General features: G+C 38.5%; 1 protein-coding gene across 2 annotated transcripts in view; it reads left to right on the top strand.

Moving 5' to 3' along the window:
* LOC128533538 (roundabout homolog 2-like) overlaps nt 1-20,767 on the top strand; it is a 92,569-nt gene extending 71,802 nt beyond the window's left edge. Inside the window, exons 13-27 of one of the 2 annotated variants that reach the window (XM_053507823.1) lie at nt 3,346-3,467; nt 3,569-3,785; nt 4,377-4,495; nt 4,633-4,810; nt 10,686-10,901; nt 11,290-11,332; nt 11,416-11,555; nt 12,780-13,019; nt 13,510-13,612; nt 15,125-15,337; nt 17,961-18,106; nt 18,231-18,347; nt 18,434-18,571; nt 18,781-18,942; nt 20,104-20,767. In XM_053507823.1, coding sequence (XP_053363798.1) covers nt 3,346-3,467; nt 3,569-3,785; nt 4,377-4,495; nt 4,633-4,810; nt 10,686-10,901; nt 11,290-11,332; nt 11,416-11,555; nt 12,780-13,019; nt 13,510-13,612; nt 15,125-15,337; nt 17,961-18,106; nt 18,231-18,347; nt 18,434-18,571; nt 18,781-18,920 — 2,132 coding nt within the window. In that variant the 3' untranslated portion in view covers nt 18,921-18,942; nt 20,104-20,767. Of the gene's footprint in view, nt 1-3,345; nt 3,468-3,568; nt 3,786-4,376; nt 4,496-4,632; nt 4,811-10,685; nt 10,902-11,289; nt 11,333-11,415; nt 11,556-12,779; nt 13,020-13,509; nt 13,613-15,124; nt 15,338-17,957; nt 18,107-18,230; nt 18,348-18,433; nt 18,572-18,780; nt 18,943-20,103 lie in introns of both variants that reach the window. The other variant, XM_053507822.1, reaches the window with a different exon arrangement.
* Nucleotides 20,768-21,947: the final 1,180 nt, after the last annotated feature.

The following is a 21,947-nucleotide window of genomic DNA, read 5'->3' as shown; positions in this document are numbered from 1 at the left end:
AAACAAGAAATACATTTAATACTGTTTTGTGCTTTTAGTCATTGGCATTGTCACAAAGCAGCCTTACATAAGTGCAGAAGTAAAAGGATTATTTCACTCCTTGTACAAAAGTTTTAATTCAGTGTCCATGCAAATGAGGGGCCACACCCAATCAAGAAGCTTAGGGAGGCTGTATGAGACTTTGAGGTCAATTAAATATGGAAAAATAACCAAAAAGCAGGATTTTTTTTCTTAATTTCTTTGTACATGTGTAAAAATAACTTTTGCATATTAACTCCACTTTTAAGAAAATATGTAGTACTGTATATTACAGTGGAACCTCTGTTCGAACAAATCGGTTCACATATTCGCCTAAATTCTGTTTGACTGAATTCTTTTCCAGCCACTTTTTCTTTTTCAGTTTTCGGCATCACCAGTATTCTAGTCACTGGCCAGATCAACTGTCATCACATGCACCTGTTTCTCACTGGTTCATGCCATAATTTAGATGTTTTTTATGCTTGAATGATTCATAGGTCATTGTGGAGCTTAATAAACAAAAACATGCATCTAAAACTGGTCAGATACAAGGACTGGACTAAAAATGAGAACCAAAAACATGCCAAGAATGAGAGCCTTTAGGAAGCCTGGAGAGTTATTTCTTAAGACTACTTATAAGAAAATATAAAGAAATGAGCGGTATAACAATATCCCCCTTCTGCAACTACACATGTCTGCAGTTTGGTCTTCCCATGATTAAAGCAGTACAGTACTGTGGGTCTTTTTCCATTGGTTATTCCAGAAGCTCTGTTTCCTCTTCTGCAACAGACTCCAAATGGATGTTATTGAGTGCGTGTTTGATCTTAAAGAGAATAAATAAGTTGCACAGTGCTAGATGAGGAGAAAAGAGAGGGTGGTCAAGTACAGCAATGAGTTTCTTAGCCAAGAAATAAAAGGGACAAAGGAAAAAGACTACAGCTGCAGGAAAATGGTTTCATCCTTCATCAAGATAGAGCTACAGTATACTCAGCGCTTGACCACTCTCCCTATTTACCTGATCTAGCATCATGTGACTTTTTCCCCTTAAAATCAGGTAGACAGATGCAGTTTGGACACACCTTCTAATTCCATGGTCTTTCCTGATTTTTTTTATTTCTTTCATTGTAAAACAATGCTGAAGGTATCCAAAAGGTGAGCCTTATTTATTTATTTATTTTAAAGCCTTCATAAGGGCTCTAATTTTAGGTGCTGTTAACTTAAGTGAACGTCTCCTCTGCAATAGAGGCAAGTTTTTGTCTTGCTGGTTTTCATAAGAACCAGTTTCATCATGGTGCTTCATGGGTTTTACAAATGCACTTAATACTGTTCTTACCAGAGCTGTTCCCGAACAGCTGATTCTCATGTCTTAAAATAACAACAGACTGGTGGTGGTGTTGCATAATTGCCTAATTCCAGATGAGTTATTTCAATGTGCTGAAATCTCCAGGATTGTTCTAGAATGTACATAATTAACATTTGACTAGTGTGTTTAATTGTTTGACTGGTACTATATGTCTGAAATACTGTATCAAGATCTCAGTGTGAAGGGCTGACACAGGTTTATTGAGTACATTTCATACATGGTGTAGGACAATATGGTTTACAAGAAGTACACTGATGTCTTGCTACTGTAGGTCTACATTTCTTTCTGAAGACTTGGACTACTTCTGAGTAATGTATTTAGTTGTTGTGTGAATTAAAAAAATAAATCATACAGTCAGGGTCATAAGTATTTGAACAAGGACAACTGACTAATAAACCTGTGTCCTGTTTCTTGGTTATGTCATGACAAATTAAGGAGATAAAAGGCATTGAATCCACCGTTGCAAGTAAAGGAGGATATTATTAGGCTGGAAAACAAACCAGACCAATCCAAGAAATTGCAGAAACTTTAGTAGTGGCCAAGTCAACAATTTGTTACATTTGTAAAAAAAAATAATAATAAAAACTGTAAAGAAATTCCATCCCATTATCAAAATAATAATAATAATAAAATAATAGTACATTTTATTTATAATGTACTTTATTTTTGAAGCAAGTTATATATCTTAAGATAAGTTTTAAGACCAAACTTAAAATCAACAGTCCTCAGATACTCTGAGAGAACATTCCATAGTCTAGGTGCAGCTGAGCAAAAAGCCCGATCTCCCATAGTATGAAGCTTGGAGGTTTCAGAAGATGAACTGACGCATAGTGGAGGTTGCGTGTAGATGTACAGTATACAGTATGAGGTAATAAGATCTTTAAAATAGGGAGGGGCAGTCAAAGAATTGCTACATTTTAAATCCATTGTGGTTGTGTATATAGGCAAAAAATAATGTGCTAATATGGTACTTATAAACCTGACTATATGATGTTACTTTGTAACTATTGCAATATATAAAGTTCAGGCAGGATGTTTGAGTATAAGTATCAGGGTTTGTTTGGGTCAGGTTTTGAGTTATTGACCACTGTACTGGTTTTGTCAAGTACGCCCTGCAATACGGCCCTCCAGCATAAAACTGTAACTAAAAATAATAATAAACATAAAGTAGAAAGATTCAGTGTACACAGGTCATCAGAGCTTTGAGCTATTTAATGAAAAGAGTTTTCAAACCCACCCTGGAAGACAGATACAGCAGCAAGTGCAGTTCTTTTGAGACAGGGATGTAATATGTGCTTTAAAATATAAATATTTTTTTTTTGTTGCAAGAATAAGTGCATCATGTCCATGCTGTAGGGGATGTATTATATCCTTGGGAAGCCTACTGAGTAGAAGAAAATACTACTTATTGTAGCAAATAAAAAAAAAATTGAAAACAATATTTTTTTATATAACCAATAAATTGTGCAATTAAGTTTTATATATATATATAATAAATCTGGGGGAAAAAAGAAACCACTGCAATTTACTTTAATAGTAAAAGTATTTTACAATTTACGGATGGTCACCATTGCAAATTGTGTTTTTTCCATCAAATACTGATTTTTCAATGTTGATTAGCCAAAACATTTACACAATTTGTTTACAAATTATTAGAATTTTATTTAAGTTTTTTTGCTTTTTACTTGTTTTATTTGAGTTATTAAAGCTCTAAAATACTGCATTATCTTGGTCTAAATAACAATACTTATATTTTGAATTTAGGAATTCACAAAATAATGAAAAAAAAAAAAACATACTGTATTACCCATCTTAAAAAAACATAAGAAACTGATTATTTTGCAGTGGTCTCTTGTGTTTTTCCCGAGCAGTACTGTATATATACATATGGTGTATGTACGTACTGTATGTATGTACATACCTACAGACACCCACGCACATATCCATACACGTGTGTGTTTCAGATGGCAGTCCTAGTAGTTCACCAGTCGATCACAGACAGGTGCAGGCGGATTTAGCCGAGGTTATGGTGAATCTGCATCCTCCAAAGATCCTGACTCCCACCAGCGTACAAATCACATGGACTGTAAGAGCATGCCTTTATTCTATCTATCTTTCTATCTTTATTTATCTGAATAACACAGTTACAGTATATGCAATAACAACTACTGCATTGTTTTATTGCAGGTTGAACGTGAGCCTTACTACATTCAGGGTTACAGGTTGCTGTACAGGCCGTCAGGCAGTGCCTGGATGGTTCAGGACATAAAGGCAGCATCCAAACATGCAGCAGTGTTATCAGAGCTTCACAGAGGCAAAGAGTATGAGCTCAAATTGAGGCCCTACTTCAAAGAGTTCCAGGGCTCTGACAGTGAGCTTGTAGTGTTCCGCACCCCAGAGGAGGGTAAGCAGTTTTATTTTTTATATTAACTAATTCCTTTTCTGGTTTTATTCGAAGTGTATTGAATACCCACCAGCTAGAAACACTGTTCTCTGCACCTACAATGTAGCAGTTCCTGTATTCCCCATGCTGCCAATTCTGGTTATCTCATCCAACCTCATTTCAGGACACAGGGATGGCACTGTAGGGTTTTCTAGGCCAGAAGTATCAAAACGAGTCCTAAGAAAATTTGTAAGAAGCCTGTTCTGAAATGCTCAGATCACCTCAGGAAGGGTTTCTCTTTGGACTGTTTAAGGCAAAATGAGAATAAAACTGGAATGGAAGAAAGAATAAACTTTATGAGCTTGGCTCAGTGCCTCAGTTCAATATAAACCATTGGTATTTTGCAATTTTTAAAGTGACATTATGAAAGTGTTTTTGTTGCAACGATTTGCAAATTTCGGACCAAATTATTTATCTCCTCCCATCGAGTTTTGTTTAATATAGAAATTTAATTTTAAATAAGTTGAATGTATTGGGAATTCTTTTTATATAAAATTCACTTGCATAGAATTGAACAAGGTGAAGTAGGTCTCTTTTCTACTTCTTTCTCAGTAATAAGCGGCCCCCCTCAGGCCGTCAGTGTGGTTCAGTTAAATAACAGCTCCACAGTGCGGGTAACCTGGGAGCCCCCTTTTGCTGATAACAAAGATGAGCCCATTTTGGAGTACAAGGTAAGAGACTCAATCTTGTTCAAATGGTCTTTAACCACTTGCTTTTCACTACAGTGCCCTATTTTTGAAAATAGTTCAGCAGTGTACTATATGCAGAACATTGAACATGGTACTTGAAATCCTGGTGTCTTGTGCAGGTGTGGTGTGTGGGGAATGTGTCAGGACTTCAGATGGAGTTAAACCAAAGTGTGAGTGGGGAAGTTCTCCACGTGTTGTTGGATGACCTGGTGCCCGAGATGCTGTACAGCGTGCAGGTGGTTGCAGTGACCAGCGAAGGAGCCGGAGAACCCAGCGAACCAGTATTTATTCTCATAAGTGAGTGCCTTCCACTGACTGGCTTTCTCTAGCTGATAGCTGAGGTTACAAATAGAATGGGAGAACATTTATGTTTAGTTATATTTTTAATAAGTATGTTTACTGAACTTATTTTTAATTTTTTTCCACATTTTTTTATTGAATTATTGTCATACATAAACATATTAAAAGCAACTAATTAAATGTATTATTATTATTAAATGAAAAGAGAAATGAAAAAACCCCGAACATACCCTAAAACCCATACAGTACATACACACATACACACACACACACACACACACACACACACACACACACACACACACACACACACACACACACACCCTAGCATCCTTCGGCTCAAACTAATCTGTGTGACTTAGATTGGTTAAACATACACTCCAATGTACCTGTAAGCTTGCAAAATAGGCAATAAATGGTTGTCATTTGTGAAAAAACATATAATTAGAACCTCTCAGTGAATATTTTATCTTTTCTAGCTTAAGAAAAAATAATAAATCTTTAATCCACTGAGAGACTGGGGAACAATTAACAGACTTCCAGTGTAAAAGTATTGTATGTCTGGCCAACATAGATAAGAAGGCGATGACATCTTTATATGCAAAACTTAATGGAACTGAAACATCTGTGATGCCAAATATAGCAGTTAATGGACATGGCTGATGAACTGTACCCCAAGTATATAGATAAAAAAAAAAAACTTGTCCAAAAGTTGTGCAGGTTTGGGCACAAAAAGAACATATGACTTAAGTTACAGGGAGAGGCGTTGTACCTGTCACATCTATCCTCAACAACAGGAAATATTCAGTTTAGGGTTTCGCACAGAGTCCATTATTCCAAATTAAGGCTAGCTAAAATAAGCCTGAGACGGGCACAGGAAGAGCTGGAGCGTTTTCTGTCTATAGTTTTCTCCCAACATTCCTCACTCAAATGCAATGTTTACTGAAGTTCACATAGATGAACTCTAACAGATTGTGATATGGAATATGAATGCATTTTCACCACGAAAAAAGTTAATAATATTAGCAGTCAATTGTTATTTAAAGACATAAATGCCATCTGTTCTGAACAAGTTCTTACATGAAAAAACCATCAAGCGCATTTGCAGAACCATCCCAGGAAAGCAAGCGCAAAACGTACCTCTGCTGCAGAGGAGAAGTTCATTTAGAGTAACCAGCCTTAAAAATCACCAATTAACATCACCTCAAATTAGGAGAGGAGAAAGGCGTGTTCGAAAGCAGAGAGAGAAAAGGAAAGGCAAGAGTTTAGGAGTGATAGTAAGGGAAGGGAAGAGAGTTGGTTGATATGATGCAATGAAGGAAGGTGGATATACTGTGCGTCCAGGAGACCAGGTGGAAAGGTAGCCAGGCTAGAAGCTTAGGATCAGGGTTCAAATTGTTTTACTATGGTGTGGATAAGAAAAGAAATGGAGTAGGAATTATCCTGAAAGAGGAGTTTGTTAGGAATGTTTTAGAGGTGAAAAGAGTATCAGACAGGTTAATGAGTATAAAACTGGATATTGAAGGGTGTGATGTTCAATGTTGTTAGTGGCTATGCACCACAGGTAGGATGTGAGTTAGAAGAGAAGGAGACATTCTGAAGTAAGTTAGATAAAGTGATGCAGAGCATCCCCAGAGGTGAGAGAGTGGTGATTGGTGCAGACTTCAATGGACATGTTGGGGAAGGGAACAGATGTGATGAAAATGTGATGGGCCAGTTTGGTCCTCAGGACAGGAATGTAAAAGGACAGATGGTGGTCGACTTTGCAAAGAGGATGGAAATGGCAGTAGTAAATACTTTCTTCCAGAAGAGGCAGGAACATAGGGTGACATATAAGAGTGGGGGAAGAAGCACTCAGGTGGACTACATCTTGTGTCTATGTTGTAATCTGAAAGAGATTAGTGACTGCAAAGTGTTGGTAGGGGAGAGTGTAGCCAGACAACACAGAATGGTGATGTATAAAATAAACCTGGTGGTGAGGAAGCTGAAGAGGACTAGGGCAGAGCAGAGGACAAAGTGGTGAAAGCTGAAAAAGGAAGAATGTTGTGTAGTCTTCATCGAGGAGTTGAGACAGGTGGTCAGGAGGTGCTTTCAGTTGACTGGTAAACTACAGCCAATGTGATCAGGGAGACAGGTAGGAGGGTACTTGGTGTATCATCAGGTAAGGCAAAAGTGGACAAGGAGACTTGGTGGAGTGTATACAGGGAAAGAGGCTAGCTAAGAAGAAGTGGGACTCTGAGAGGACTGAAGAGAGTAGACAAGAATACAGGGAGACGCAGCGTAAGGTGAAGGTAGAGGTGGCAAAGGCCAAACAAGGAGCATATGAAAACTTGTATGCTAGATTGGATAGTAAGGAGGGTGAGGTTGATGAGGCAGAAAGATAGAGATGAGAAGGATGTGCAGCAGGTTAGAGTGATTAAAGATAGAGATGGAAATGTACTGACAGATGCCAGGAGGGTAACGGGAAGATGGAAGAAGTACTTTAAAGAGTTGATGAATGAGGGAAACGAAAGAGAACAAAGAGTAGAAGAGGTGACTGTTGTGAAGCAGGAAGTAGCAAATATTAGTAAAAAGTAAGGTGAGAAGGGCGTTGAAAAGGATGAAGAGTGGAAAGGCTGTTGGTCCTGATGACATACCTGTGGAGGTGTGGAAGTGCTTAGAAGAGGTGGCAGTAGAGTTTCTAACTAGTTTGTTTAACAAGATCTTGGAGAGTGAGAGGATTCCAGAAGAATGGAGAAGTGTATCTGTGCCGATTTTTAAGAACAGGAGAGATGTGCAGAGCTGTGGCAATTACAGAGGCATAAAGCAAATGAGCCATACAATAAAGCTGTGGGAAAGAGTAGTGGAAGCTAGGTTAAGGGCAGAGGTGAGCATTTGTGAGCAGCAATATGGTTTCATGCCTAGAAAGAGTACATCAGATACAGTATTTGCTTTGAGGATGCTGGCAGAGAAGTCCAGAGAAGGTAATAAAGAGTTGCGTTGTGTCTTTGTAGATTTAGAGAGGGCGTACAACAGGGTGCCGAGAGAGGAGCTGTGGTGTTGTATGAGGAAGTCTGGAGTGGCAGAGAAGTATGTTAGAGTGGTGCAGGACATGTATGAGAGCTGTAAGACAGTGGTGAGATGTGCTGTAGGTGTGACAGAAGAGTTCAAGGTGGAGGTGGGTCTGCATCAAGGATCGGCTCTAAGCCCCTTTTTGTTTGCTCTCCATAGACTATGATGTTTGCAGATGACATTGTGCTTTGTAGCGAGAGCAGGAAACGGGTGGAACAAAATTTGGGGAGGTGGAGGTAAGCAGAGGAATGAAGGTTAGCCGCAGTAAGACGAAATACATGTGTGTGAATAAGAGGAACCCAAGAGGAATGGTGAGGATACAGGGAGCAAAAAAGGTAAAGAAGGTGCCGGACTTTAAGTACTTAGGTTCAACGGTCCAGAGCAACAGAGAGTGTGGAAAGGAGGTGAAGAGGCGGGTACAGGCAGGTTGGAATGGGTGGAGAAAAGTTTCAGGTGTGTTGTGCGATAAAAGACTATCAGCGAGAATGAAAGGAAAGGTGTACAGGACAGTGGTGAGACCAGCGATGCTCTACAGCTTAGAGACAGTGGCACTGAAGAAAAGACAGGAGGCAGAGTTGGAGGTAGCAGAGCTGAAGATGTTGAGGTTCTCCTTGGGAGTGACAAGAATGGATAGGATCAAGAATAAGTTCATCAGAGGGACAACCCATGTTAGATGTTTTGGAGATAACGTCAGAGAGGCCAGATTAAGGTGGTTTGGACATGTTCAGAGGAGGGATGGTGAATATATCGGTAGAAGGATGCTGAGGTTTGAACTGCCAGGCAGTAGGTCTAGAGGAAGACCAAAGAGGCGATTTATGGATGCAGTGAGAGAGGACATGCAGAGGATAGGGTTAGATGGAGGCAGATGATTCGCTGTGGCAACCCCTAAAAGGGAACAGCCGAAAGACAAAGAAGAAAGAAGAACATCACCCCAGATTAGAGCCGTTATAAAGGATTTACAGAGCAAAAATAGCATACACATGTTGATATCAAAATGTTTAAATGAGATTATTGCATATTTTGGATGCCTTCAGTATAGCTTTTTCTGATTAAAAAACAGGAAAAAAAAATTTTTTCAGGAAAGACCTGAATTAGAAATCAGAAAAGAACATGGCATTAGAAAGTGTGTCCAATCTTTTTACTTGTAGTGAATACGGTTGTAATTTACAGACTAAGACGAAGGTTTTTAACCTCTCATTTTATATATATTTTTTTACTTTACAAATATATTATGTATATTATTTTACATAATATATTTGTACAGTATAAGGATTATTAATTTCCATGTTTTGATTTTGATTGAATGTAAACACTTTTTATTGAATGTGACTAACATTTTTATCACAGTCCCTTGAATCCATTCCAATGCCACCCAGAACCCCTTATGGTTTGTAAGCACCTGTTTGGGAAGCACTGTTTTAACAAATTTTATAGGTCACAGTGTGGACATCATCCATTACAGGGACTTGACATACTCCCACTTAAAATAAAAAGAGGACATCTGCTCCCAACAACGTACATGAATAGCCACCAAGAAAAATAATGAGCATTCAACATCAGGAAATCCCAGGTAGCTTGTGGACCAGAAACATCAACCAGCTGTTTGTGGTCAAAAGCAGATAAAAAAAATACTTCTAAAGTCATTCTAACAGTGTTGTTTGTCGGTTTCTGGTTATATCCATTTTTACATTTAATTTCTGCTTTTATAGACACTCACTAATCACATACTTTCTAAATGTTACAGCTTATGCTTTCAACATACTGGATTTATCAATTTCTGTATGTAAAATGTGATTGTCTTTTAAGGTAAGCTGGTGAGAGTCAGTGACGTATTCTGACCTTCTAGAAAGCCTGGTGTGACTTTTTCCCGTGAGATAACCCTTACTATTGGAAGGCAAAGTGTGATTGAAATGTCACTTCCATTGTCAGTTACTAATTATGCTGGTGGTTAATCGGCCATGCCAGGTCATCTGTCCATCTAATGTGAGTTAGCTAGACTAAATCTACTGAGACAGCACAGATTAGAAAAAAGTCCTTATTGGGATTTATTTTCCTTCTGCCATTTAAACATTTTAAAAAGACTAATTTACCAATTAAATTTATCTACCACAATAATATTTGCAGAGATTACATTAAATTGACTTTAATATTGAAGTGCAGATTATCAGCTTTATAGTACTTTGAAGCTGATTGAGGAAGTTGAAAATTACCTTACTCAAACCTTAATACATATGGCTCTCTGAGTGAACAAATAGAAGCTGAAAATGTTCCCACATTATTTGCCTGCCACAGCATCACAGGATTTGATCAACCAAATCAAACACAATTACCCTCAAGCTGAAGCTGACATTCCGCACTTTAGCATAATGGGTGTTAAATTACTTATAAACTTGATTGTATTTTAGATTTTTCCTCTCAATTTAACAGTATCCACCGTTAAAGCGATGGATTCTTCGCCTGTGGTGTATGACATACAGTATCGCCAATTTGAGGAAGCCATTTTGATGTCAGTCCTGTTAGCATATCTTTTTAGAATCCCATGTGTCTGACAAATCTAACATTACATTTAGTCATACATTCCACTCACTTACACAGAACATCCAAACTGCTGTGATTCACATGCCTGACAATCTCTCTCTCTCTCTCTGTCTCTCTCTCTGTCTCTGTCTCTGTCTCTCTCTGTCTCTGTCTCTCTCTCTCTCTCTCTCTGTCTCTGTCTCTCCCTGTCTCTCTCTCTCTCCCTGTCTCTCTCTCTCTCTCTGTCTCTCTCTCGGTCTCTCTCTCTCTCTCTGTCTCTCTCTCTCTGTCTCTCTCTCTGAAGCCCCTGTGGGGGAGCCCTCATTGCCTGTGCTGAATGATGACAGCAGCAATCTTTCGGCGCACATTGCAGCACTGTTCAGGCAACCAGCTTTTATTGCCACTCTGGGTTCAGCCTGTTGGATGGTGCTGATGGGCTTAAGTGCCTGGATCTACTGCAGACACAAGAGAAGGAAAGAACTCGGCCACTATGCCACCTCTTTTGCCTACACACCTGCAGGTATCATGAAATGAAATATATTCTGTTGCCATTACCTTCCTGCCAGAGAACAATAGCTGAATTTAATGTCTTAGCACAAGTCTCAAGTTGACCAAATTTTGGTGGTTAGAGCCTCTAATCTCTTTCATTTGTTCTTGTTGTTGCATTGAAAATTGAAAGGAAATCCGAGTGCAAAAGCAATAAAATGTCCGCAGAATTAATTTAAGTGATTGCACAAAATGAAAGACTAAACAATTGTCTCTGGGAGATTAAAGAAGAATAATTAGGTCCTTTCCCTTGATTTCTGGCAGTAATATAATGCCTCAGTTTATTTTCTTGCTTTACTTATTCATATTATCAATAGAGCTACTGTGGAGATGAATGGTACTAACCTTCTTTTTTGTTCCAGTTGGCCTCACCAGTGGTAATGGATCAGGACTTAGCAATGGAAGGTATAGAAAATCCATCTGCTTATACTTTTGCACAGGCTTTTAAAAGTGTACTTTTAAAACATATGCAATGACTTTTTCTGTAGGCCATGCTTGCTTGGATCCAATATCGTTAACTATCCCTGGCTGGCAGATTCTTGGCCGAACAACAACTTTAACCAGAGCAGTAAAGACTCCTTGAATTGCTGCACTGGCAAACCTGACTCCACAGACAGATATTACAACAGTAAGAGTCTTCTCACATTAAGCCACTGATTAAGTGATTAAGTGATTGTTTTTTCTTTTTATGTAATTAAATTTAAGAATGATGGTGGGTCTAGCTGATGGTTTGGGGTGGTTAGTTTTAAAATAGCCAACAATTAACAACTAATGTAAAAGTCTAATTCTGTATCTACTGTAAAGCACTGGTTATTATACCTGATTATTTAACTCAGTGGCACTATACTTTACTCAAGTTCATAAATGACCTCAACAAGAGATTTATGCAGAACTTTTTTCTCTAACAAATTGAGTTGGTTTTATTTTCCACTATATAAACAAAATAATAGCCCAACTTAAACCACCATGACCTTGATCAAACAGTTACTAAGAATGAATAAATGATGCTGCATGTTCATGTTAGAGGAAATCTTCTTTCTTTGGACCGCAAGCTTCAGATCTGCCTTTTCTCTCAGCACTGACTGGTACTGACTGGTTTAGAAGCTGATAAGTATTCAAATTAGATAATTGTACTGTATATTTAAAATATGTACTGTACACATCATGATATAATTCCAGTATCAGCTACATGTCCTTTTACCCATCATGACTAGCCTTATCAAAAAAAGGAAAAGTAAGGGAAAAATACCCAAACAACAATATGTCTACTGGACATTAAGAAATTCTTAATTGTGAAACATTGTGTACTGTATAAATATAGAGAGGGACTGAAAAAAACAAAGGGATGAAGTGTAGGTGCAGTTTTCCATGTTTTTAACTAGGAAGATATTAACCCAAGGTAGCATATAACCCAGTTACAGTGCTGGGCAGTGGCTTTCATTTTCGGTCTAGTCCCTGTTCCTGAGGAATGCTGTTTTACTGTATTTGTTAAGCCACACAGTGACCTATGAATCATTCAATAAATCATTTATAAAAAAGCATCCAACTTAAGGCATGAACCAGTGAAAAACAGGTGCAGTTGATGACAGATGATCAGGTCAGAGATGAGTATACTGGTGATGCTGACTGCCAAGGGGAAATGGCATTGCTTCTGAAGTTGTTACATAAAGAACCGATTTTTAAATTGTATTTATGGGCACTTCTTTAACCCTTTACAGGGAAAGAATTACTATTTCTTTAATTTAATCCACATCATTGAATTTAATTTAATACGATGAAATGAGGGGTGGCTCAAGACTTTAAACGGTACTGTAAATCAAAAAATGCTTTCTCTTGTTGCTTTGTTCTCCAGCTGCAGGGGCAAGCTTCCAGAGGCCAAACCAAACATGCAGCCCAACATCCAATGAAGGCGCCATCTACAGCACTATAGACAGAACTAACGGGTCACAGCATGACCTGAGTAGTGTTTACTCTCATGATCTCTACACCAGCTCACCAGTCCTGTCCAAACCTGACCTCGACCAGTGGAGCTTACAGTCTGACCTCAGCAGCACAGCTGAATATGCCCAACTCCAGTACCCAATGGGCAAGGGTACTGTGTCTCAATTTCACCTTCTGTCATAACAGTAATGTTATATAGTAACTATATAGCAACGTTTGTCCTGTTGACCCAGGTTTTCCTTTAAATCATGAAACAGCAAAATTGTAGGCTTCATATAGAAATTGCCAACAAGTGATGCTTAGTGTTCTTCAAACTATATAATGGATCTTGACTTGGACCAAATCTCTTATTCAATTCTATTTTGTTTAAATAGTGCTTTTAACAATGGTCATTGTCACAAAGTAACTTTACAGAATCAAAAGAAAATTAGGAAAATTAGTATGAAATGTAAGAAGCAAAATGATCAGATTGTCCCTAATCAGATTGTATCTTTACTGTGGTCAAGGAAAAAACATTTTAAAGGTAAAATCAAACTTGACATGTTGTAAGGGCTATTAGAAATTTAAAGTCAGTCTTGCCTTACATATAAAATAATTATACCAATTGAATGTATATTATAAAACGTACCCTGTTATTACAGATAATGTGGAAATGCAGAAGCCCTGTGAGTCAGCGACATATAACTGGTCCAATGTTTTATCCCTTCCACCGCCGAATGCTCGAGAACAGAGACAGCCGCCCAGGTCAGACCCAACAGCATGCACAGTCTTACACAAAGCCAACAGATGAATTTCTAAGACTTAAATGGTAGCACTATGTTTTGAAATCAAAAGTTTAAAATGTCACACTATTTTAATGCCTAAAACTGAGTGAGAAGTTTGCAACACCCATATTGTACATGAGAAAAGAAAAAGACGAACATATCTAAAATACGTTTAATATACAAATACAAATCTTAAAGAACAGTACATGATTTAACCATTTTTGTAAATTGTATGCAGTTTATAAAGAAATATGTCAACCCTTAAAAGAACTTTCCTTTTTACTACTGTACTGTATGTTGCCAAATGTTGTAGGCACCTGACCAAAACAAGGAATGTGCTTGTTTAAAATCCTATTCCAGATTTGTCCCCATTTTGTTGTTATAATAACCTTTATTCCTCTGGGAAGACGTCTGATTAGATTTGACATGCTGCTGTGGGGATTTGTACTCATTTTGCCATAAGAGCATTAGGGAAGTCAGAGACTCGTGCTTTGCGGGCGAGATGGCTCGGCACGCAGTTGGTGTTCCAATTCATTCCTAACAAGTTTGGCAAACCGTATCTTCATAAACATCGCTTTGTGCATCGTCATGCTGAAATAAGTTACAGTGACGGGAAATCTTGATGCTGCTTCATATGTAGGAATTCTAGACAAATTTTGTTTCTCCAACTGTGTGGCAACAGTCTGGAAAGTGCCCACATATGGGTGTCAAGGTCAGATGTTCTCATTCTTTTTTCCATTTTGTGTCTTTATCTGCTTAATTTTGTCTTTACTTTTGCTTTCAACAAAACGTTGGGCTAAAACTCACAGTCCTGTATATATTCGCTTTGAATGTGTTTTCCATTTACAGAGGGATTTTTTGCCAGATTATTTTTTGACATTTTTCTTAATTAGCCAGCCTTGTGCTGGAGATCTCTCAGTGGACAGAATGCAGGTGGAGAGTAAATAAAGGACCCATTTTATCTTCTTGTGGTGACAGCTTATAACTTATAATGACAGAAGCTAATGAAGTTAGAGCCCAATCCTAAGCTTCAGTGCCACACGAAGAGAACAAGCAGGATGAGACACAGGTCACCTGAGCATAGCTGCTTTATAATAGCTTCCGGCAGTGCACTGTGCAATGAGACACATCAACTTAACTTCTTCCTCTTCTCACATTATGTTTGGAGAGGTGCCCTCTGGGATAGGCTGGGTTTAAGAGGATTTTTGTTACAATGTTCAATATGTAATACCCATAAATCCTATCTACAAACAGCTTAAGGGTCTATGGTCTTCTGATAATTGATGCATTTATTTGCTGGCGTGGCCCTCTGTCATGCTGTTGGATAATTACCTCAGGTCTCAGTGGGTAGGTTGATGTTTGTTTGGCTGCAACACTTAAATGGGTCTCCTATTTCACTAATCCAGGTCATTTCGATTTGTGGTACAGTAACTAGAACGTTTTTAGGACTATAATATGTGTATGTTATGCATTTTGTCTCCTGGTCGTACAGGTGTGAGGATGATGAAGACTGGCATGGTCCTCTGCCAGAGAGGACCTATCGGATGGAGGGTGTGGAGAATGCAGCTACATTGCCTCTGAGAGGAGAGCGCTGTGGGCGAACTTCCACCTACAGCCAGCCGTTCACAGTCACACTAAATCCATCTCCCAGTGAGGAACAAATGCCAGTTAATCCATGTTTGCAGCATCCTGACTTGCTTCTTCGGTATGCACTCAAACACACACATACTGTACACACCTACACATCAGTTTTAAGTTCAGCCACCATCTTTCCTGGCCAGCTTAAAATTTTCCAGATGGCTACTGAATCAGCATCCATTCTAATGAAAAAAATAATGGCTAGAAAACAAAGCAGGTCAGATGCTGGGTTTATGCAATATGCCTTTCTAAGCATATTACCAATTGGTATTTCAGGCTAGTTATGAGATTTTGCACTATTTAAAGGTAATGGTGTGATATTTATATTATAGCAGCCAGATGGTCATTTTTATTTTTGAAAGCTAAAAATACATTAATATATTAAATGTTTTATACATCCGCATTTAATTATTTCGGTGGCATGGTGGTGTAATGGTTAGCACTGTGGCTTCAATCGTCGGAGTTGACGTTTTGATTCCCGCCTTGGGTCTGTGCATGTGTGGAATTTGCATGTTTCCCCTACGCTTGGTAGGTTTCTTCCGGGTACTGTGGTTTCCTCCCATAGTCCAAAGACGTGCAGATTAGGTTAATTGATGTTCCTAAATTGCCCATATTATGTGTTTGTGTGTGTGCCCTGCAATAGATTGGCATTCTGTTCTTGGTGTACCCCGTCTCATGCCCCCTAAGATAGGCTCCAGGCCCCCTGCGGCCCTGTAGGCGGGATAAGTGGTATAGAAGATAAATGAAAGAAAGTATTTGTTGTTAACAAAGCTGATTATTTTAGGGAACATACTGTATCTTCCAGGCCAGCCTTCTAACCCAACCCTCTAGCCCAGACTGTAGATTGATGCTGCCTATCAGTGACAGCTGTGTCAAATGATGCACAGGGTTAAAAAAAAAAAAAAAAAGGCTGTATTCACATCAGTGGTGATATGAAATACAAATGTGGGTGTAATGAACCTGAATGGGGTGGAATACTTACTCTGTCATCATTCCCCCGACTTCAAAAAAATCTTTACCCATGAATAGTTTAATTTCTAATCTATTGGGAGATATTAGATTTTATTCTTCCATCTAATATTACGATCAGCCGTCACTGTGTAATATTATTCAGAAGAATGTTAAGAACATTTACATGCTAGCTTTGATCCATCTTACTGTACCTATTCATGGATCATTAATTGTGTGCGTGTGTGTGTGTGTATATATATATATATATATATATATATATATATATATATATATATATATATAATGTTTTTTGCTAGATTAATAAATCCGGCACATGTTTGTGTTTGGTGAGGATTTGGGCACTTCCTGTAATCTCTCCAGCATATATTACATATACATCTGCTTATTAATGCAAATATGTAATCAGCAGATCACAGGGTAGCTACTTGGTGCATTTAGGCATGAAGACATGGTCAGAATGATCTCCTCACCAAGTTTAAACCAAGCATCTGAATGGAGAGAAAAGGTGATTCAAGCAATTCTGACTATTGCATGGTTGTTGGAGCCAGCAGGGCTGGTTTGAGTATTTTCAAAACTGCTGATCTCCTGGGATTTTTACACACAACTCTAGGGTTCACGGAGAATGGTGGGGGAAAAGGAAAATATCTTGTGAGCTGCAGATTTCTGAGAAAAAAAATGTCCACAGCATACCCATCTTCTGATGGCTGATTCCAGGAGGATAAAGTGTCACATGTCACTAAGCCTTAATTCATCCCAAACTGGTTTCTTTAACATCCTAATGCATTAACTATACTCAAATGGCCTCCACAGTCACCAGATCTCAATCCAACAGAGCACCTTTGGGATGTGGTGGAATGGGAGATTCGCACCGTTGGTGTGCAGCCAACAAACATGCAGGAACTGTGTAATTATATCATGTTATTATGGACCCAAATTCCTAAGGCATGCTTTTACCACCTTGTTAAATCTATGCCACCAACAATTAAGGCAGGTCTGAAAAATATTTTTCTCCCTAATTTAGTTGTGTCTAATTCCTCCATCACTAGGAGGCTCCCACATTAAGGCTACTACTACCACTTAGTAGGGAGGGCCAAAGACTGTCGCATGTTTCCTCTAAACCACATGACGCCAGCCGACCGCATCTTTTCGAAATGCTCGCTCATGCACCTCTCATCCCTGCCCTGTGAGAGAGCTCGGCCAATCAGCTCTCTCTAGGCCTCCGGCTGTAAGAGAGGTTACAGCATCACCCAGGAATCGAACTTGCAATCTCCAGATGATTGGGAGAGCACTGTATATTTAAAGGAAATGACTTTCACAACACATTAAAATACCCCAAGATCATGTCGTATTTGCAGAGCTTAAATAATTCAAATAAAACAAAAAGCAAATAATTTGTAAACAAATTGCGGTAATGCTTTGGCTACATTAAGAAATCAGTATTTGGTGGAATAACTCCGATTCGCATGTACAGCATTCATGCATTTTGACATGCTCTTCACCATTTTCCTACATTGTTGTTGGGTGAACCTTTTTTTTTTTTTTTTTTTTTTGCTTAAAGCAAGCAGCTCAGTTTGGCTTGATGGTTTGTTACCATCCATCGTTTTCTGGGGTAAATTGCAGTGTCCCCTTATGTTTTTTCCAGAGCTGTATATACGGTAGGTGACAACATTATGCAGACTTTAAAATGTTCTTGTCTTGGGTTTGTGTTTATTCAGCAGTAAGGGGCCATGTGCACCAAATTTCAGATCAGCTCAGCCCAAGCCAAACCTACTCACCAACCTGGAATCACATAATTTCAGCCTTCCACGTCTGCCAGGCCACTGGAGAGACATCTACAAAGCGGAAAGGTCTCAGAACTTAAAAGGTAAACACACTACCAAATGATCAGTTCCCAAATTTTATGGCTTTTCTGGGGGAGGGTTCATCTTGGGCTAAGATGGTGTCACGTTTTCTCCAGTTATGTCTTTTCTATCTCTTTTTTTAAATAGGTGAAATTGCTTTATTCGTGTGTGAGAAATCGAGTCCATCCCCCATAGCACAGCAACGGTCCAAAAAGACATCATTCAGAGATGGACCTCGGAGAAAAGAAACCTTAAAATCAGGAGGTCAGGAGAGGCAACGATTTACTTTTCGTACAATCAGGTGCTGCAGAGTGCTTGTAACAAACTTATTGGTTTATTTGTTTGTGCAGATCTGCCTCCTCCACCTGAACCCCCTCCTGCAGAAGGCACTCGGGTAGACCTGGGAGCCATGTCGAAGGCCAGAGCACAGCCACCTAGCCGAGAATGGAGGGCAGATCAGAGAATGCATAGCCAGTGGAGCACAGAAGGTCTGAAAACGTACTACACTCTCACAAATAGGGTCAGCCACCCATCCTGTAACTGAATGGTTGCAGGATACCAGATAAATTTAAAAAGGTTTATTCAAGTTAATCCCAAACATAATAAAATGTTCTTATAAGGTTAGAGCCTTAATTTGATTTCTTGCCTTCAAAGCAACTGTTTGAATACAAACTCTGAATGCTGTTTTTGTATACAGATGAGAAGGTTATGCATTACAGTCTGAATATGCAGTCCCAGAATCAAATGCCCAGTCAGTGTTCTCCTCCAGCACCTTCCAGCTCTAGCTCTCGTCCCTCTACAGCTTCCCACACTAGGAGGAAAAAGGAGGTGGGCTGAGGATGTAAGCACATTTCTTTGTGTAAGTGTTTGTTCTTCACCAATTTAAACTCATTTAAACCAATTGAACCAGGCTCCTTGAAAGCATGCATCTTATAGTCATTTTCACAAAACATATAATTAGACGTTTGTAAACTGTATGTTTGTGCATATGTTTAAACACTGCTTGGTTCAATAGGCCCAAATTAGTTAATTACTGTATTTACTACTCGCACAGAACACACAGTGGTGTAGAGCAGAGATCGATATGCAGCAACATGTCTCAAACATCAAGCCTGTTCAATCACCAAGCCCGTTCAATCACCAGGTTCATTATTGGTCTTTCATTGGTAAACAATAACATGCCTTTAGGAAGGAACGACGAAGGTCTGATTAGCAGAAAAACATCATGTTTGCGGAATGAAAAAGCAATTCAATTCAAGTTTATTTTATTTGTATAGTGCTTTTAACAATTGGCATTGTCCCAAAGCAGCTTTACACAATCAAGAAAAAAGTTTGTATGGAATTTGAATGTGTTTGAATCAAAATGGTCAGATAGTCCCTGGTGAGCAAGCCGAGGGCGACAGGTGCAAGGAAAAACTCCCTGAGATGGCAATAGGAAGAAACCTTGAGAGGAACCAGACTCAACAGGGAACCCATCCTCATTTGGGTGAAACAGAGAGCAGGAATTGATCTGCATTCATACTGTGTGTTAGTTGGCAGGCAGTTCAGCATAACAGGTGATGTTAATTGATGTTAATATGGAGTCCAGTTAGTTATTGAAAACTCTGGTAGACTTGTATAAAATTCCAGTCCTGAACTATCGAACTGTCAAGTCCTCAGAGAAACAGCTGCCAACACCAGTCAAGGCCAGAACCGTCTTCTATGTAGAGAGAATCATACCCAGACACGAGGCGTATACCAAGGAGACACACGGGGCATCCATGTGATGAGAACTCCAACCAGAAGCGAGGCACCAGGATGGGTCAGACATGTCCGGAGGGCAGAGGGAGTCTGGATCACTGGCAGCTCAGGAACAACATGTGTAGCTCGACAGAGAGGGGGAAGGAGAGACCGGGGGAGAGAGAGAGAGCAGAGAAAGAGCAGGAGAGAGAGAGCAGATTCAGGGAATCATATCACCTTTGTGTGTTGTCCTCTGTTCTGCAGCAGCAGTTTATGTAATCATGTGTTTGTTCGCTTGCAGAACATATGAGTTGAAGATGATGATGAATTTCTTCTCAGTGTCCAGCTGTGCCATGTGCTCTGACAAACTTTTATTGCAACATGAGGTCCAGTAGAACACATGAGCCATACAATTGTCTGTGTTTCTCATCCACTTCCTTGCTATTTCTTTATGTATTCTGTTGATATTTTTGTATGACTTTCTATGTTAAACACCTGTTTTTATGCATATAATATTTTTGACTATGCTTTGTGTGAGAAATTTTATTTAAGATTTTATTTGTCAAAATGTTCCTGAATGTATTTTTTTCTGTTTACATTTGTACTTCAATGTTTACATTCAATTCAACGCTGTTTACCTTGTGTAATACTAGAGTCTCTGCGTCTAAACCCATAACAGGTTTCTGGTAGAATAGTACAGCAGGGTAAGATCCAGCATCACTGCTTCAAATCCGTCCACACTGCAAAACTGTCATGGGCTCTGGAGAGATGTGTCTCGCCTACTGAGCCGCGCTGCTGACATGCCCATAAAGAAACCTTGCAAGCTAGAGTGCAAATGGAAGTAAGCAGGGCATGTTATTGTTATAGGAATGAGATGATTGTGTTGACCACATTAGCATTAAAATTGTTTGTCTTTTGTCGTATTTTGGATTGTGCAAGAAAATACAATAAAGGAAATGTTAAAATACCATTTTTTTTATATAAAAGATAATGGAATTTGTCTGGACTTTGTTATTATTAATAATAATAATAATAATAATAATAATAATAATAATAATTGTTGAAACAATTACTGTAATTTGTGATAAATAAATTGACTAAGCTCTATTTCCATTTTAGAGCAAAAGGTAATGTAATGTTACAGTAAACACAATATTTTGTGTCGTTTCTACCTTTTTAACCTTTTGCTATTATGATCCTTTACTAAAGCTGATCAAGTGGCACAAAAAGGAATGTTGCATTCAAACTCTGCCAACACAGTGGGGTGTTTAAACCTATTTTTGTCCAAATAGGTCTATGCATCATTGCCTTTCAAGACCCCTCTTGGGATTTAGGGATGTTTTCCTGACTTCAAGCTTAGAGTTAAAGGTCTTTTCCCATTTCTAACCAGACCATTTTGTGAATGTTTGCTACTGGCCTGTACCCACTCACTTCAACACATACAGTACTGTATAGGCCAGTTCATTCAGTTCCTTCCTAAAAACAAATGAATCCATTACTACAACATGCGTTATACTTGATTATAAGAACAGACATCTCGGATGCAACTATCAAGGATCAGTTCACAGCAAAAGTGGTTACGAAGATTTTAATAAGGAGTTTACCTGTATACGGGGAAAAAACGCATTAGCATGGATGGGTGCTAGTCATGAACTGAGATAAGCGACCACCACAAATAAATAAATTCAATTTGAATTTGTTTGCATGAAAATCTTGTTCAAAGAAGCATTTGTATTCCACAAGAGCACTTTACTTTTTGTACATTTAGGTATAAATAGATTCAGTAATGTGTCAATAAATATCAAGAACTCTTGATATATGGGTCATTGCTGTGTGGGGGGTTTTTTGAACCTCTCTTTAAAAAATTATTAATATAAAAGGAATATGATAAACATTTCAAACCTAATAAAATATTTGATGCGCTTAAATGTAAAAAATGTGCCTTATATTTAACAATTTTGATGATTTCCATGATTCAGGATGTCCATCCTGTTAGGAATGCAGTGATAACAGGCTGGACAATAACAGCATATACTTTAAAGTTGAGGTTAGCCATTACTATAAAGTAAAATCAGACAACTTTTTTTCTTTTAAATATAAATATTTAAAATTTATGACATTTTCTCACTTTATTATAGTATTTTT

This window comes from Clarias gariepinus, chromosome 11, assembly GCF_024256425.1.
Source record: "Clarias gariepinus isolate MV-2021 ecotype Netherlands chromosome 11, CGAR_prim_01v2, whole genome shotgun sequence".
Taxonomy (NCBI): domain Eukaryota; kingdom Metazoa; phylum Chordata; class Actinopteri; order Siluriformes; family Clariidae; genus Clarias; species Clarias gariepinus.
The sequence above is the reverse complement of the archived record's forward strand: the minus strand, read 5'-3'. Positions and strand labels throughout refer to the sequence as shown.